This window comes from Crocuta crocuta, unplaced genomic scaffold (genome assembly GCF_008692635.1).
Source record: "Crocuta crocuta isolate KB4526 unplaced genomic scaffold, BGI_CrCroc_1.0 scaffold70, whole genome shotgun sequence".
Taxonomy (NCBI): Eukaryota; Metazoa; Chordata; class Mammalia; order Carnivora; family Hyaenidae; genus Crocuta; species Crocuta crocuta.
Window position 1 is genome coordinate 9,396,012 of NW_027528417.1, and position 17,588 is coordinate 9,413,599.

Here is a 17,588-nt window from a genome sequence, read left to right on the forward strand (position 1 = left end):
GAAGCCATTTTGTATTTCTCTATTCCTATGACCTGCCAATATCAAATTCTCCCCAAGTTTTGTAACTTCTTACCTCCTCGTTTCTCAGATCCAGCACTTCCTTTTACTCCCACTGCCTACTGCTATAATTCAGACCTTGTTCTCTCCAACTGGATGTCCAGCCTTCTACCTCACCAGACTTCCATCCTTTCCCTGTACTGCGGACAGAGTGCTCTCTCTTGTACATGAACATGACATTACTCTTCTGAATAAAACAGTTAAATATCCCCCCACTCCCTTCTGCCATGAATGCCTACAGAAACCATGTAAACACTTAGGCCCCCTCCTGCTTTGGTTTCCTGCACGGGACTCATGGCCCCTCATTCCCACACCCCACATTCTGGACAGCACAACCTGCTATTCCCTACACAGATTTTTCTAGCCTTCCTTAGTGTCCATGTTTGATATCACAGTATAGTATTTATAATACGACATTGTTCTTATTTGTCTACAAACCTCCTACAGACAATGTTGCTTTCTCCTTGCATCCCTAATACATAGGGTTGCCCTTGCCACGCACGGCAGGCTTAGAACAAGTGTCTTCCGCGTGCCAAATGAGTACATGCGTGATTTAAACGAGGGAAGGCACCCACCTCACAAAATGAGATGTTTGGTTTTCTGTAGGAGAAAGTATTCCAATCACTAAAACTCCACTGCCCAAGACGGAGAGCTCCATGCCCTGGAAAACGCAGAGTGAAGCGGACTATAAAAGGCATGTCCTCTTCTGTGGGACAGAGGTTATCCAAGCCAAGGGAGCAAGCTCCGGGACCGTGAGGGCGGTGGTGCTGCAGACTGGTGAGGGAGCGTCTCTTCTTCTGTTTCGTTACTTTAATGAAATAGTTTTGCTTCATGTGTCTAGTGCCTGAAATCTATGAGGTAAGGAACAGTCTTTAGGTAACAAACCAAACATATGTCAAGTCCTATATTTTAAGTGTGAACTACCCTATCACGTATTCCTTTTAGTCAAAATGACACTGATGATAATAATTACTCTTTACATGTTTTGTAGTTTAGAAACTCTCTCCATATATCAACCACAACATGGCAAAGATGCTTGTTCCCACTTCATCCATAAATAGGCTGAGGTCAGCACAACCTGAGCAAACTTTAAGAAGAGAATCACACAGCTAGTCACCGACAGAGCTGGGTCGAGTACTCTAGATCTTTTTAATCCCAAATCCCAAGTTTTTTCTAGCCAGGGTTAGAAATTGAAAACTTGACGCTGAAAAGTATTAGAAATTAAGTGCATCAGTATTTCCTGGGTCATATGGTTTAAATTCAAGTAACGTGTGTGTGTGTGTGTGTGTGTGTGTGTGTGTGTGCGTGCGTGATTTCCTTAAACTGAAGTTATATTTGGAAAGGCTGGGTTCTAATCCCAGGGTGGTGGTTTCTGATCCCTGAGACTCATTGAAATTGAAAGTTGAGGGAAGAGCGATCCGAGAGTAATAGGCTCTGACATAGGTAAGATATTTCCATTCCAGCATTCAGGTATTTTCCCAATTATCCATTAATTGTGTTTGGGTTTAAGCACTGTTTCAAGATCTCTAGAGGAAAACAAAGGCCACGCTGAGGCTGAGAGATGCACTAGCAGGAGGATTTGTCATCCTAAGAACGTGGATTGTGTGTTTGTTACTTCAGGATTCAACACTGCAAAGGGGGACCTCGTGAGATCCATTCTGTACCCGAAGCCAATGAATTTTAAGCTCTACAGGGACGCCATCAGGTTCCTCCTGTGTCTTGTAGGGACAGCAACCATTGGGATGATCTACACTTTGTGCGTCTATGTGCTCAGCGGGGTAAACTGCTTTTGTGGTTTTACTACATGCACACGTACACTCCTCTAGGTATAATTTATACTCTGCACGTTAACCTTAGTCTCAGCCGTGGTTTACAAACCTGGGAAACAAAGCCAAACACTGAAACGTGCATATGTACTCGTGGTTCCCCAAAATGAGCGGCTGATCCCCAAGTCACATTATAACAGTCAGAACCAGAGGGGCAAAACACTGTTTACTGAGCTTCCAACAGTGCCTCTCGTCTTACACTGCTTTTTCATGTTCAATCTGAGAATATGCTTATCCCAATAATGTAGTATTTTTTAGTTATGAAGTAAGGAACTGAAAATTAAACATAGATACCCAATGTCGGTGAGGCCATGGCAGATTTGTACCTTGGTCTCTGCTGGTAGCAGCACGAATCGTTGCAAACTGTTCGTTGCACTTTGGAAAGTCCATGAGCCAGAAACCATTCATACTTTTTGACCTACTCATATCATTTCTGGGAATGTGACCTAAGGACGTAAACAAAAAGGAGGAAAGAAGTCACAGGCACCAGGCTGTTCGGGACTGATTTACCTGCAATAGCTGAAGGTGACTTTATGTCCCAGGGGCCTCCGGAGGAGGTGGTGAAGAAAGCCCTGGATGTCATCACGATTGCCGTTCCTCCTGCTCTCCCTGCTGCTCTGAGCACAGGCATTATCTATGCCCAGAGGAGGCTGAAGAAGAAAGGCATCTTTTGCATCAGCCCCCAGAGGATCAATGTATGTGGACAATTAAACCTTGTCTGCTTTGACAAGGTATGTGTGTTTCACCCTCATTATCATTGCTGTTTTTTATCATCGTTGCCATTGGGCAGAGGTGCTTCCCACTTTTCTGGGGCGGCAAACATAGGATGTGTTATCTGGCTTCATTTCATGTCTGGCTGGATGTGTGGTCTAAGAAAGGCACATCTCCCGAGCTCCCAGATTCTGGGGGTGAGAGGAGGGAGAGTAGGTACTGAATCGGTAGATCTTTGAAAGTCCTTCCAGCTCCAGTATCTTATAAAATAAATTGACTAAGATAGCATTCTGTCCCTCCCCAGGCAAAACTGCCTTTTATGCAAAACTTAAACCCTTCACTCTGGTCCCTGCTTGACCACTACCATGGTCAAGAATATTGCCTAGCGGATATTCAGTGCTCAATAAATATTTGTTGATCTAATAATGCATACCTAATAATGAATAACAATAAATAATGATGAATAAATAAGAAGAATAATAAATAATGAATGAATTAAAAAAGGAAGAATTATTTAACCATGTTTTGCTTGCGTAATTGGACTTGGTTATAGGAAAGCCCCAGTCAAATCCTTACTGTATTTTCCCATCGGTAGTATATTGCCGAAAATTATCCTTGATTACATGCAAGTTATTCCCAACCAGCCTTTTATTTTACCTTCTCCTGAATGTATTCTTTTGGGTCTATACTGGCTGGGTGGGGGGTCGGGGAGGGCTGTGAGAGGGTGAGATAAAGGTGTTTTGTGTCCAGGTCTTCATTTATAAAGGTGATTGATGACTGTAGACAGAGCTCGATGCCTTTGAGAGAAGTTTAACGTTGCAGTTCACCTGGTGAGGAGAGGCACAGCTCACCCCGTGGGCCACCAGAGGAACGCCGGGTTTGGAAAAATCAACAAAGCAGGAATGAGGAGATGCTCCGACCAGGCAGGGCAGGGCAGGGTAGGCAGCTGATGATTGGCTGGTTTAAATGATTTGGATGAGCTTTGGGCTGCAGGGTGGTCTCTGCACTTGGCCCTGGGATGGTGAAGGCAGAGGACCATTGCCTCCTGAGGAGTAGGGACCAGGAGAGGATTAGTTAGTTTGCATGTCAGAGGCACGCTGAGTCCCTTGCTGTCCCTGAGAATTGGCTAACCCAGGAGATGCTGTCTTTTCCTTAGGTTTTTTAAAGGTGCCAAATCATCATAATATGTAGAAAATTAATACAATACCCGGGTGTTATAGGCAGGTGAGTATGGGCAAATGAGTGGATTTGGGAAAGCAATAGAGCTTGTCGTTTTGACCAGAGCAAGACGTTAGTAACGGCAGAGGTTGGTACGCCTTTACTATCTGGCTAAGATATTTGTACATACTCTTCAGGCAGTGCCGAACCTTTGAAAGTGGTTTTTGTTTTTGTTTTGCTTTTTTCATTGTTGTTCTCCTCTTTCTTACCTTTGTTGTGGTAAAACGTACATTGCATAAAATTGACCATGTTAACCATTTTTAAGTGGCTTTAAATGCATTTACACTGTTGCACGACCATCACCGCCATCCATCTTGAGAATTTTCCGATCCTTCCTAAACTGAAACCCTGTGTCTATTAAACAGCACATTGAAGTTTTTTGGTGACAGAAAATTAATAGAATCAGAGCTGTATTAAATGGTTACTGGAGTATCAGAGAGACCTACCACATTTCTGCATTAGTTTGAGATCCAATTAACATAACAAAGAATGTTCTATTTGCCAGGTCATCTCATCCTTGGACTTGGCAAAAGAAGCAGGGGTGGGAAGAATCATTATGACAGGAATTTGCATAAAATAAGTAATAATTAGGGGTAATTATCATTATAATTTGCTCTTAGTCTGTGTCAGACATTCAATTAAGCACTTTATTTGTATTATCTAATTTGATGTTCACAATAACCTTATCGAACTGTAAGCACATTGTACAGGTAAGGGCTGTTCAGAGGGATTAAATAATTCACCCAGGTCATACAGCTGGGGTTTTAAATGAGTCCAAGCTCCTCACCATTATCCGGCACTGAGAGAAATACCAGCAAACACCCTCTTTTAGCTACTAGGTGTCAAATAGCAAACCACCTATGTAGAGCAGGGCAAAAGTCTACTCCCATTACTTATTCCTGACGACATACGTCTATCCTCAGCTATAAACTCTGGGACTCACCCATTTTATAGCTCTTCCAGGCTTACCCCAGACTTTACCATTAGATCCTCCCAACCCGCCTCTGAAGTTTATAAGACACATACTGTTTTCTTCCCTTTATCGCCAGCTTGGCGATACAACTGGTATGAGCCATCCCAGCTTCTGCTGAAGACCCCAGATACCCACCCGACTGTGTCCTTCCTTGCGGTGCTGATTTCAGTAACGTGTTTGTGACATATTTCCCCGTTAAAACATGCCATCTGGGTTGTCACTATGGGGCTGCCGAATTTTCAGAGTAAACCGAGCGCTCGTTTCTGTTTAGACAGGCACCCTAACCAGGGATGGTTTGGATCTCTGGGGAGTCGTGCCCTGCGATAGGACTGGGTGAGTACCTGGGACCGAATGCATTGGAGTTTCTCTTTTCCCAGAGAAAACACTTGGCATTTTCCCCTGAAGGTTAACAATGAAGACGTTTGGCTTCCGAACAGTGGTTGCCCGAGTGCCTTCATGTAATTTCTCTTATGGACCACTTCCAAGTCTTAATAAAACACGCGTGCCTCCCTACTGCCTACCCCTGTACCATGCCATTCTCAAACCTGGGAGACGGAGGGGTTTCCAGTCTGTGCTAAAATGTGATTTGCAGGAGTTTTAATTTTTTTAAGATTTTATTTATTTTTGAGAGAGAGAGAAAGAGAGACAGAGCGTGAGCGGGGGAGGGGCAGAGAGAGAGAGAGGGAGACACAGCATCCAAAGCAAGCTCCAGGCTCTGAGCTGTGTCAGCACAGAGCCTGAGATCGTGACCCGAGCCGAAGTCAGAGGCTTAACCAACTGAGCCACCCAGGCACCCTGCAGAAAAAATTAAAAAAAACGTAATTTGCTGTCAGCGTAACAGTCAGGCACTTGAAGTTGTCCCGGTGTGCCTGACTTGGAGAGTACCTGGACACTGTCCCTCAGGGAGGTAGTGTTCCTTCTACAGACTGAAGCCTTTCAGTTTGCCAGGAGGGGGAACACCGCACTGACTTGTTGACACTGAGTTTCAGGAAGAGCAGAAGCTGCGGAACCGTAGCTAATGTACTCATTTTCCTTGGTATTGCACTTCTGGAAACCCCACCTGTTAGTTGCGGGGGAACTCCTTCTTTCTGGCCAGAAAAGACTCATTTTTGGCAATTTTCAGCTCGGGGTGGTATGATTTGCGTGTCTCTCTTGTGTGGCCCTCTTGTGGCCATGTCTGAACTTTGCATCCCCCCTCTGCTTTTCCTGGCCACTACTTCCACTTGCGATCAGAACAGGAAACATCTGACGTTTACATTTTTTTTTTTTTAATGAAAGTATTACTCCCTCACACTCACAGCCTCCATCACAAAAGCGTCTAATACATAAAGGGCACATTGTGGTTCTTCTTATATGCAGGTATAACTCATCCATAAAATATTTTAATGACGTGTGTAATACACTTTCATATTAAAATATTATTTATAAAGAAGTCTATTTCCTGGGTTAACAAATAAATCTTAGTGCTCCAAGCCACTTTAATCCACAGAAGAAACCTCTTATAAGTATTAAACGTCCTCAAGTTCTTTTCATTTTCTCTCAAACATGGATTTAGATATAGACCTGGTCTTCCTGTTCATTAGTATGTTTCTGCTTCAACTTTTTACAAAAAGTGTATGTATTTATTCAAATCCCTGAGCTTCCTGAAAGCAGTCAGTCACTAATTTATATTTGTGTTCCTACTGCTGTAGCATTGTACCGGGCACACAGGCACACCTAACAGGTGCACAGCAAATGTTTATTTAATTAAAATGAACTTACTGTGTTCTATCTTTTTTTTTAACATTCCATCTTTTGAATGCTTTTCCACTTATTGAATTCAGGCATCACCTTATTCACAAAACTATTTCTAAAAGTAACCTGTCAAATTTAAATAAAAACATTGATACAATGTTTAGGTTATTGATTGATTACTTAAGCCTGCTACCCTCCTTCCTAAAAGGGAAATTTACAATTTGGGAAAAAATTGCCAAATTTAATTAGTAACATCAGAGAAAACCTACTCAATACTAGGCAAGAAGTCAGCATCTGACTCACAGGCTATTAAACATAATCTTGTAAAAGGTAAGCTCACCTTTAATAACTCTTATCTTTTCCAAAAAGAACTGCCCAATGTGCCAGATACTTCAAGAACCATTAGAAGGCCCCCTGGGCTACTTGACCAGGATCAATCATAAACATTCAAATAAAAATACAAGAACAAGGATGAGAGAGAGTTCTATTTATTTGTTATACAAACCAGAGATTGGCCCAGTGCCCAGGAACTCAGGATTGTATATTCAGATTGACATAGTAATGACAATATGTGTGCCATCTTAAAAATAAGATTTTTCCCCCCTGATCTGTGTTTGCTTTTCAGTGTGAGCTTAAGCTTCTGTGTTCATCACAGTGCTGGTGATTGCTTAATGTGTACTGAAATACCGGGGGACATGTTGAAAACCGCTAAGACAACTTGAACTACTGATATATAATAATAGATATAATCAACAGGGTCTATAATCAGCCAAGAGGTTTTTGAACTTGCAGGGAAGCTTAAATGAGGAAGCCAGGAAGAATTACACCTGAACTGTGAGTTAATGCTGCGGTGTGGATGCTTTCAAGAATAAAAGACTAGAGCAAACAAAAACATTTTTAAAGAAAGGCAGTGTCCATACCATGGGAAATAATAATCTGATCCTGGAGACCACGCTTTAAGACAAACTGTGACAAATAAAAACTTTTCCAGTAAAGAGGAATTAGGATGGTAAAGAGGTCTGGAAACTGCATGATAGAGGTACAGCTAGAGGTGCTGTGTGACCTCAGAGGAAGAAACGATAATAGGGGTACAGCTGGCCTGGCCCACAAGTCTGAAACAAGAGCAAGTAGACTCTGACTGGCTCCTTGGAAGCTCCAGGATTTTGCCTCCATGTGGGAAGCATCTTCGGCCCCTCTGAGGTCGCCCAAGCAGGGTGGGCTGCTTTGTGGACCTCCTACTCTGCTCCACACATAACACATGACAGCAAGGCTTCGAAGGACGGCCTCTGGTGAACCTGAGACCGCACTTGATGACTTAAACTCTTGATGACTTTGTGAAAGAACCCTGCATGTGATATTGGAGTTGGACCTCAGTAGGTTTTAGATGAGGCTACTTTCCATTAAAAAAATGATAGTGATGATGGACACTAGATATCAGGATGGAAGAGAGGGGATGCAACGTCCTTTTCCAAAAAAAAAATGTTTTTTTAAATTCTTTATCATTATAGTCTTTCAGATTTCCAGTAACTAACTCATACATTTGTTGAATGTCTACTGTGGACCAAACAGCAGATATGTTGGAGAGAAAGATGGAAAAGTCCATGCCTGCCCTGAAGGGCCGAGTGAAGGAGATACACATAGACACACACAACCATACAGGGAGCTAGCCCATGCTTTTCACAGCATTGGAAATGAAGTGGTCTGGTAGTTGGGGTCATGGTGGATACGCTTCAAAGTAAGGGTGATACTTCTAGTTTTCTATACCTCTGGGATTAAGTCAGTGCCAGAGAAGAGTAAGGAAAAGAAAGAGCTTGGAAAAACCTCAAAGACCTTTCTCATACTTGTTGAACTTATAGAAGATTGATGGCTAAATAAAGTGTTATTAATTTGGGGGGGATTAGAAGATGGATGCCAGTGTAACCATGCATGCTACGGTAATTTTTCAATAGATATTTACTTCCAGAAACTCCATTTTGGCATGGATGGATAGGACTGAAGGCCCTTCCCTTTTCTCCTTCAGCTTCCAGGAAGTCCACGGTTTTGCGTCAGGCAGGTCTTTGCCGTGGGGCCCGCTGTGTGCCGCCATGGCCAGCTGCCACTCTCTGATCCTTCTCAATGGGACCATTCAGGGAGATCCTCTGGATCTCAAGATGTTTGAAGCCACCACCTGGGTAAGTCCCTGCTCTTCAGAGAACCTAAGAAGCTTCCTCAATGCCAGAGCAACACAGATTTTATCATAGTTATTCAATACTTACAATATACAGTAGTGATGGACAAACAAACTAATGTAAGTCTGTTTTCCTCATCTGTACAGTGCAACTAATAATAGTGTCTCCATTATGGGGTTATTATGAGGATCAAATGGAATGATGCATTTATAAAAAAGTCCTTGGTAGTGTGCCTGGGACATTATAGGTTAACAGTATTCTTATAATTATTATATGTCTTCCAACTCTTGAGACAACATAACTGTTGTATAATTATTTTCCAACTTTTGAGCCATGTCTTGTTTGAAAGTTTTCTACAACACGGGGGTTAGGAAACAGCATTCTCTCCACTGCTTAAGATAACTCATTGTTACCAGAAGTGTTATTCCTATTAATTGAATATTGATTTTGTTTCTAAGACTGGAAGCAACAAAAAGGGAAACGATGAGAGCTTTTGTTGAGACTTTGAAGTAGATTTAAGAGCAAAAGTGATAGTTCAGGGCCAGGACTCTGGTGTCTCGGTTCTAGTTTTGGCTCTGCTCTAGTTGACTGCCTGACCCTGTGAAGGCATCCCTCTTGTTAAAGCGTTGGCTCCAATGCCCTTAAAACGAAGGGCTTGAATTAGATCAGCAGTGTTCGTAGAAAAGAAACAAAACAAAGCAACAGAGCTGGAATCTTTTCTTTAAAGGAAACCTATGCAGAAACATTCTATAAAAAACCAACAGTTGGAGTTGCTGTGGTTGAGAGAGAAGATAGACCCTGTATAGTACAGGAAACACTCCCTACCTATTTAGCCACAAGCCCACTCCAACCCCCTGCAGCCTGGTGCAGTTCTAGGCCTCAGTGACAGGTGGACACTTCCTTCAGCACTTCCTGCTGAAGGAGACAATCTCTAGGGTCCCTTCCAGTGTTCGTGGGGCCTGGTTCTGTAGCGTCTGATGTAACTCTGCCATTTCTCCTGGGTTACGGTTTCTGTATCTTGAAGCAGGAATTACAATTTCTTCTCTGAGATTTTTTCAACTGCTGGATGATATGATTACAAAGCATTTTGACATCTTTGGGTAAAAGCTTCCTTTGACTATAATTTAGGGTTATTATTACAGCAATTACTGAGCATTTACTAAACACTAGCCATGTACATCATGGTCCCTGCCCTGCCTGGCCCTGAGGACTGTCAATTCAAATTAGACAGAGAAGGAAGGGTGGGAACAGCGTCGAGCTCCAGGAAAACAAAGACAGCATGGTGCTTGCCTCACACAAGCCTGGCTCTTCATGCTCACAATTTTCAAGTTAAGCCGTTCAGAAGTGGAGAATGAACCTTTATGCAGCACATTCCAACAGAGAAAGCAGGATAAATTACATGAATAATTCAGAGGTGTCTGCCCTTCAACTTCTGCGGCATTTCCAATGCACTTTTTTTTTCCCCCTGTGGTGAAATAAGTCTGGTTCACCTCCATCTAGCTGAGAATACTGAGAATACTTCGAGGTGGTCTGAGGATTTTTGTCGAGGGAGTGGGTTTGAGCCTGGTATCAGTGGATGAATAAGAAATAAATCTCTACAGTGAAATATCCCATTTGTGAAATAGGAGATGGCTGTTTCTGGGGACGATTTCCACATCAAGGGAGTGCCAGCACATGCCATGATAGTTAAGCCCTGCAAGCCAGCCAGCCAGGTAAGCCTTGTCTGCTATCCGCCCCAAAGTGCCCAAACTGAAACGGAAAATTTTGAAAGGGCACAGATGTGTCTTCTTTGAATTCCATATGTGAAAATTGCTAAGACCTTGCTTCCTGTATTTGCAGATTGAGGGAGGAGTAGTTAGCTCCGACTAGCTAAGAGCTATGTTGCTATGTCCCTGTTCATTCCCTCTCCTTCAACCAGGTGCCAGTGGAAGGAATTGCAATCCTGCATCAGTTCCCATTCTCATCAGCACTGCAGAGGATGACGGTCATTGTGCAAGAGATGGGGGGTGACCGGCTGGCATTCATGAAAGGTGCACCAGAAAGGGTGGCCAGCTTTTGCCAACCTGAGACAGGTAAGTGATTAGACTGCAATACAACAGACAGATCTGTATATCTAGCCCAAATGTGTCCCATCGGCACATGATCTATGAATTTAATTGCCTACTGGCCATTGCTAATTCGGTAACCCAACTGGCATCCCAAACTCAATACTCCTCTTTATCACTTCCTGTATTTTCCATCTTGATGAATGGGACTACCAAGTTCTGCTGCTATCCCCAATTGAGGACCCAGTCCTAATTCCTCTCTCTCTTTCAGAGCCTCTGGTTTATCAATTGCTACTCCATGGCCTCTCTCATTCCATCCACTCAGGCCCTTATCACCCTACCCCTGGATCACTTGAATGTTTGGTAAATCCTGGCCCCAGGCTCCCCTACTCTGATTCACCCTTCAGACTGTGACCAGATTGGTTTTTCCACCACATAAGATAACCTTGTCGTCACTTTCTTGCTAGTATTCTTTCAGTTACTTCCCAGGGTATCCAAGATAGTCTCAGACTACAGTAGGATCATATATTAAGTCCATCATGGTCTGAATCTTATCACACTCTCCAGATATACCTTGCCACTCCTATCCTCTCTCCTTATGCTTCCCCTGAGCTGAACTCACTACTCAAGTCTTGCTGTCTTGTATCTCTGTGTCTAACCATATGATGCTCCCTTGGCCAAAATGCCTTTCCCCTTCCTTCATCTACCCACTTCCTGCCAGTATGATATAAGCACCTCGAAGTGTTTCCATAGCACACTGCAATTGCTTAGATCCCATTGCAGTGGTAATGATCTCATTCTACTGGTTGTTCCTAAATAGACAGAGATCTTTAGAGCTGGGCCTGCGGTTCAGTCTCTGTGGAGTCAATATCTGACACATACATGGTAAGGAGACTCTCAATAAATGTTTGTTGGTTAAACTGGAGAAAAAAGAATGACACACTTTTCCCACCTTTTTTGCCATGCTTTATTCTCCTTTCAGCGTCATTGGATCCCAACCCTGACAACATAATTATATTTAAGGTTCTCACCGACTTATTTGTATATCTTTTTCAAGGTGTGTTTTCTTGGGAGAGAGTTGGATCTGTTTGTAAAGAATTTTCCCACCAGTACCAGTGGAGTAAATGCTGCATACTAATTTTGCATTATTTTCTGAACAGTACCAACTAGTTTTGTTAGTGAGCTTCAGATTTACACGACACAGGGCTTCCGGGTCATAGCACTGGCCTACAAGAAGCTAGAAATGGATCATCACACCACTGCCTTGACACGGTAAGTAGAGAGGATTTGATAAGGCAAAATGGCTTGCTGGGCAGTGGACGGGGCAGTGGACTGAACAAGAGCTTGCTGGGTTGGTGTGCATACAACATCCTGAACTTGGTAAACAGGGATACAGTCATCCCTCTCCTGCCTCAGCCACAAAGCTGATGTGAACACTGGGAGAATTTCTGGGAAATAGCTGTATAAACTATAAAATATGGCATAATTGTACAGCTTTGTAAAAACATACATAGGAACATAACCAATGTTTCAGAGAGTTTGAAACTGTGGTGATGACTCCATTTGGAAACAAATACAAGTAGCTCCTTTTTTGTTAGCGTTAGCTTAATAGTTGTTAGAAAACACAGCATCTGCCTGAACAACAATTGATAAATATGCAACTCAACGAAACAAATGAATAGAGCTTAGACTTACCGCGGAGCAGAGGAGCCCTCCAGGAGGTAGTTTTGAGATGTAAATGGGGTGCTTAGAAGCTAAAAAGGACTAGAGTATTTATGCGCTCAAATTTGTTGTTGTATTTCCCACCATTTATAGGCTACCTTGTTTATTTCACCCTCAGTGCCACGTCCAGGACTCAGTGTCGGCTTCGGTGGCTGACCCTGCTGTGAAGATAATCAGGGCTTATTTTGTTATTTTGGATTTTAAATTTGGGAGGCGTAACATCGTTGTGTTCAATCCTATCAGATCCAACACTCCTGTTGTCATATTTTGTACCATTTCCTTTAACATAAAGTTCATATGTAATACGATCTGCACATATATTCTATAAAAATAACTATAATGCCCTGTTATACAGTAAACATAGAAGCAAGCATGCAATTCACGACAAAAAGTAATAATTCAATGAATGCTTAGCTGACTCCACTAAATTCAAATGAAGCAATATGTTGCCTTCACCCGTGTGTGGAATCGCTGGGACCAGAGCAGACTGATACAGGTGTATTTACATATTAGAGTCGCAAATACCACCAGCATTCGTGCTGTCAGTGAGGTGACTCTGAAACAGTTACAAACATTTGGTAAAATGGAATCAAACCATTCAGTCTCTTCTCAGTTTACATGGCAGTTACACTTCTGAAAAACTCAATAGAATATCAAAAATGTGCAAAAATACTTTGTGTTTATATGTAAAACACAGCAAGGGGATGTATATATTAGTGGTATTCAATATGCTCTAACAATACAGTATACCATATAGCATAATAACAGTACATTGTAAACAGTATAAGCCTATGCAGGAAGTATAAGTGATTTTTTAATGTCCATGAATAGCCTGTAAAATATTCAAGAGGCATGTCATTTGCAGAGGAATTCTTCATGGGGCATTGGCCATTGCAGGACATGGTTGCCTACAAAGTTTCCAAAATGTCCTCTAGATGCAGCACCACTCCTGCTGAAAACTACCAACAGGGTCCAATTCTGTCACTTTGTGAATATGCAGTGGGGCCCAGAGGGGGAAGGGGCTCATAGAAGATCCCTGAATGTTGTATTCCTGAGGCCGGCTTAGATTGACTCCTAAGACTTTCGCTATTACAACTCTGGGTATTTGCTGTAATTTAATTGACTCGGGCCCTTCAGGTTACTCAAGTCAGAGAGCTAAACGTGTGGACTTTGAGATTGGATCTCACGTTTTCAAGAAAGAAAAAAAAAAGCTTGGGGTCAGGTTGTGGCAGAATTGGGAACGGAACTTTGTTTCCTGAGAACCCATGCTGGCTATCATGCTGCTACTTCTGATGATTATAATCAATAGTTGCATATCTACAAGTTTCAAACCCATGGTGCATATAACAAAGCACTAATACTGAAGACAGATCATCAGTAGGTGAGGGGAATGGTGAGGATTGTGGCATTCAGGAGAGTACATGCCTGTGCTAACAGCATTGGAATTCCAACTTTTTGAAGTCTGGTAAGATCAAAGTCCTTATGGGATCTGATAGGATCTAATCTCAGGTTGTCAATTTGCCCCTCCTGTGCTAAAGCGCCATATATCTACTCATAGCTTCGTTGTTTTACCTAACCTTTGCTAATCCCTAATCAGAGCAGAGCATTCTTTCTACGGTGTGCGCGTGTGTGCGCGCGCGTGCGCGCGTGCGTGCATGCCCTGATACCATAATTTCTTTGAGGGTTCTCCGCCCACTTTTTGCATATTTCAGCCTTTAAAAACTGTCTGNGTGAAGACAGATCATCAGTAGGTGAGGGGAATGGTGAGGGTTCTCCGCCCACTTTTTGCATATTTCAGCCTTTAAAAACTGTCTGGATTCGAAGAACAGGAAGTGTAATCTCACTGATGAAAATGCCCCCTTTGTTTCACATTCCCCATTCTTGATTATTTTTAGATGCTTCAGGAGGAGGTATAATGTCTGTGCAGGAAGCAGGAAAAGATAGCTCACGATCCCAGGTTGCAGAGCTCAGAGATAACTCAAGAGACCACTTCTTCTCTACTTCTTGGTTTATACTGAAACTCATGACAAGAAGAATCATGTAGTGTTAGAGCTAGAGGAGATCTTGGAGATCCATTAGTTTTACTCTCTTCTTTTACAGAAGAAGAAATAGGTTACCAAACAAAGAAGGTGATTTGTCCATGGCCACACAGCAAAGGTAGTAGCAGAGCTGGGTTAAGAACTATATAATATCCTGATTATTGTGCATTGAACCCTATGAAGGCCATGTGCCAGGGGAACCAGAAATCTGAGTGCCAAGATAGGCTGCAGTCTATATCAGATGGTTGACCCTGTGGCCATTTTCGTGACCTAATCTGGTGCCTTGTGGTTGGCTTATGTCATATCAACTCTGAAAATATCCAAAGCCTGAGGCTCGGATACGAGGACCACTAAAAAGATTGGAGGTCCTCATTCAGTCACCAACTAAGTTATCCTTCAAAGATCAGCTCAGATATCCCCTGTTCCAGAAAGTTTCTCCGGTCACTCCACCCAGAAATGATTAGCCCTTCCTATCAGACTCCGTAGGACCATGATTTGTACATCATGGTACTTTTCCCAGCCTTCCATACAAATGAGGCAATCAAGTCTAATCTTGTCCTCCCAGTTAAATGTGAAATCTCCAGAATTAGGGGCTCCTGTAGTGTCGGTATGTTCTCTTCCCCCTTTCATTAGCCCTGTTCCATGCCCTTACTCAGGTATTTAGTAAATGGTTATTCACATGCCAGACGGACAGGCTTTGCTTTCCATAAAAACCCTCTGGCAGCAGAATTTCTGAAAGAGGAAATACACTTTCCTCGGCTGCCTGTCAAAGAAAAAAAAAAGGTCAGGTCAGGCATCAGAGCATTTCAGCTAAGGGCACCCTGCCTGAGCACTTCCTCTGTTGGGCTCACGCATGTGTCATTGAGCCTGTCCCTGAACTAGGCAGCCTTGCCCTCAGGTTGCCGAGACAGATCAGGTAGCAAAGAATGGCAAGGGGTGTATAAACAAACGAAATGCGTGCCACACTGAGATAGAGGTGAGATGTGGAGGGAGCAATTATATCTACCCCCATGGGAAGGTTTTGTGGGGATGGACATGTGAATTGGGTCGCAAAATAAAAACAGGAAGGGTTTCAATGGCAGATCATCGGGAATTGACAACCTTTTCCGTGAGATAAGAAAGACTGTCTTTGGGGAGTCCCAAGCAGAAGTTTAGAGATGGTTGAGTACAGAACATGGCCATGGTGGCTGGTCCGCCTTGTCTGGAGGTCAGGGTAGGTGAAGAATTTAGTGATAGATAAAGGCTGTAGAGACAGCCTGGAACCAGATTGTGGAGAGACTTCAATGCCAGGTTCAGCAGAATGGGAAACACCTGGGGCAAGTAGGGCAAACTCCTGACCACTCTGGTGGAGCTGTTAGCAGGGTCCTAGGAGCGTGGCTAACTCTAGCTGCTGCCGCTGGCTGACAGGAGGCTCAGCACTGAGACGCCCATGGCAAGTAAGGCAAGGTGGGTGCTGCTGGGTGCTGCTGTCACTCATATTTCAGCCAGAATGAGGCAATGCTGGTGTCTTGCTCTGTGTCTGCTAGAGGTGTCTGGGTCTCAGATACATGAATCATGGCAGAATTTTTTGGACCCCCGACCCCAAATATACTCCTCTGCCCTTAATCCTGTGGAATGTCTTGGAAATGTTATTGAGGTAGATGGGAGCCTCAGAAGCCCCACTTCCTTCCAGAAACATTCACACTTAATGTAGAAGAGCAATGCTGCTGTGGAGGGAGGAAGAAAGGGAGGAGCTTGGCTTTAAAATAGGGATTCTTTTGGGGCACCAGGCTGGCTCAGTTGGTTAAGCATCCGACTCTTGGTTTGGCTTGGGCCATGATCTCAAAGTTTATGAGTTCGAGGCCCACACCAGGCTCTGTACTGGCAGTGTGGAGCCTGCTTGGGATACTCTCTCTCTCTCCTTCTCTCTCGGACCCCCACCACTTGTGCTGTCTCTCAAAATAAATAGATAAACTTAAAAAAATAAAAAATAAAAATAAAAGAGGGACTGTTTTTTGAGCCTGAGAAGTCATGTGGCTAAAATAATACTGCTTGGATTCTGTAGAAACTAGCATTTTGTTTTACTGTTCTTGAACCTCACTTACTTTTCATGTTTCATGCTGGAATGCCTCTCTGGGAGTTGAAAACAGGCGAGATGTTGGAAATCACACTAGCCACAGCAGCAAGAAGACTTGGGGTCATTTAGTTCATTCTCTAGGAAGGTTAAAGCCAATCTTTTGTTTAATAAATATTCTCTCTTCCAATTGATTCAGTCAGAGCAAATGTCTCAGTATCCTGCATGTCCCCTCCTATCTTCTTTGGATATTTCCTGGCACATATTCAGTGTTTAAGGAATGGTGCTTAAATGGGTGAATGGGAACCACTTCTGATAGGAGCATATTTGCCTTTGTTTTGGTTTTGCTTCCCCTAAGAAAGACCATATTGTACTATTTCTTTTTTTCAAGTTATTTATTGAAAGAGAAAGAGAGAACCAGCAGGGGAGGGGATGAGAGAGAGAGAGAGAGCGAGAGAGAGAACCCCAAGCAGGCTCCGTGCCATCAGTGTGGAGCCCAGTGTGGGGCTCTGTCTCATGAACCATGAGATAATGATTTGAGCCAAAGTGAAGAGTCGGATGTTTAACCGACTGAGCCACCCAGGACCCCCTGTATTGTGCTATTTCTGTTCAATTATATATATGCTTCCAGGGACAAAGTAGAATCAGATCTGATTTTTCTGGGATTGCTCATCTTGGAGAATCGGTTGAAGGAAGAAACAAAACCTGTTCTGGAAGAGCTCATCTCTGCCCGGATAAGGACTGTAATGATCACAGGTATAGAACAAAGCTGTCCGTGGGAACAGAAAGAATTTGATGTGGAAATAGACAAGATCCATTCATTTCACAAAGATTGTTGACTACCTACTGTGGGTTGGACACCCTTCTAGGTGTTGGAGATCAGCAACAGAAAAGCCAAGTTACTGCCCTCACCACGTTTCTCTCCAGGTGGGATGAGATAGAAAAATAATCAATTGATCAAATAAGCAGCTAGCAATCAGAGTTACAAGGTACATAAAACAAAACAGGGTGATGTGGTAAAGCATGTCCGACTGGCTACTTT

General features: G+C 43.1%; 1 protein-coding gene across 1 annotated transcript in view; it reads left to right on the top strand.

The window, feature by feature from the left end:
* Nucleotides 1-17,588, top strand: part of ATP13A4 (ATPase 13A4) — a 121,937-nt gene that overhangs the window by 71,310 nt on the left and 33,039 nt on the right. Inside the window, exons 10-18 of the mRNA XM_077754538.1 lie at nt 664-834; nt 1,678-1,835; nt 2,426-2,614; nt 5,057-5,118; nt 8,540-8,690; nt 10,313-10,399; nt 10,606-10,759; nt 11,893-12,004; nt 17,178-17,302. Of these exons, the coding sequence (XP_077610664.1) occupies nt 664-834; nt 1,678-1,835; nt 2,426-2,614; nt 5,057-5,118; nt 8,540-8,690; nt 10,313-10,399; nt 10,606-10,759; nt 11,893-12,004; nt 17,178-17,302 (1,209 nt within the window). The remainder of the gene's footprint in view (nt 1-663; nt 835-1,677; nt 1,836-2,425; nt 2,615-5,056; nt 5,119-8,539; nt 8,691-10,312; nt 10,400-10,605; nt 10,760-11,892; nt 12,005-17,177; nt 17,303-17,588) is intronic.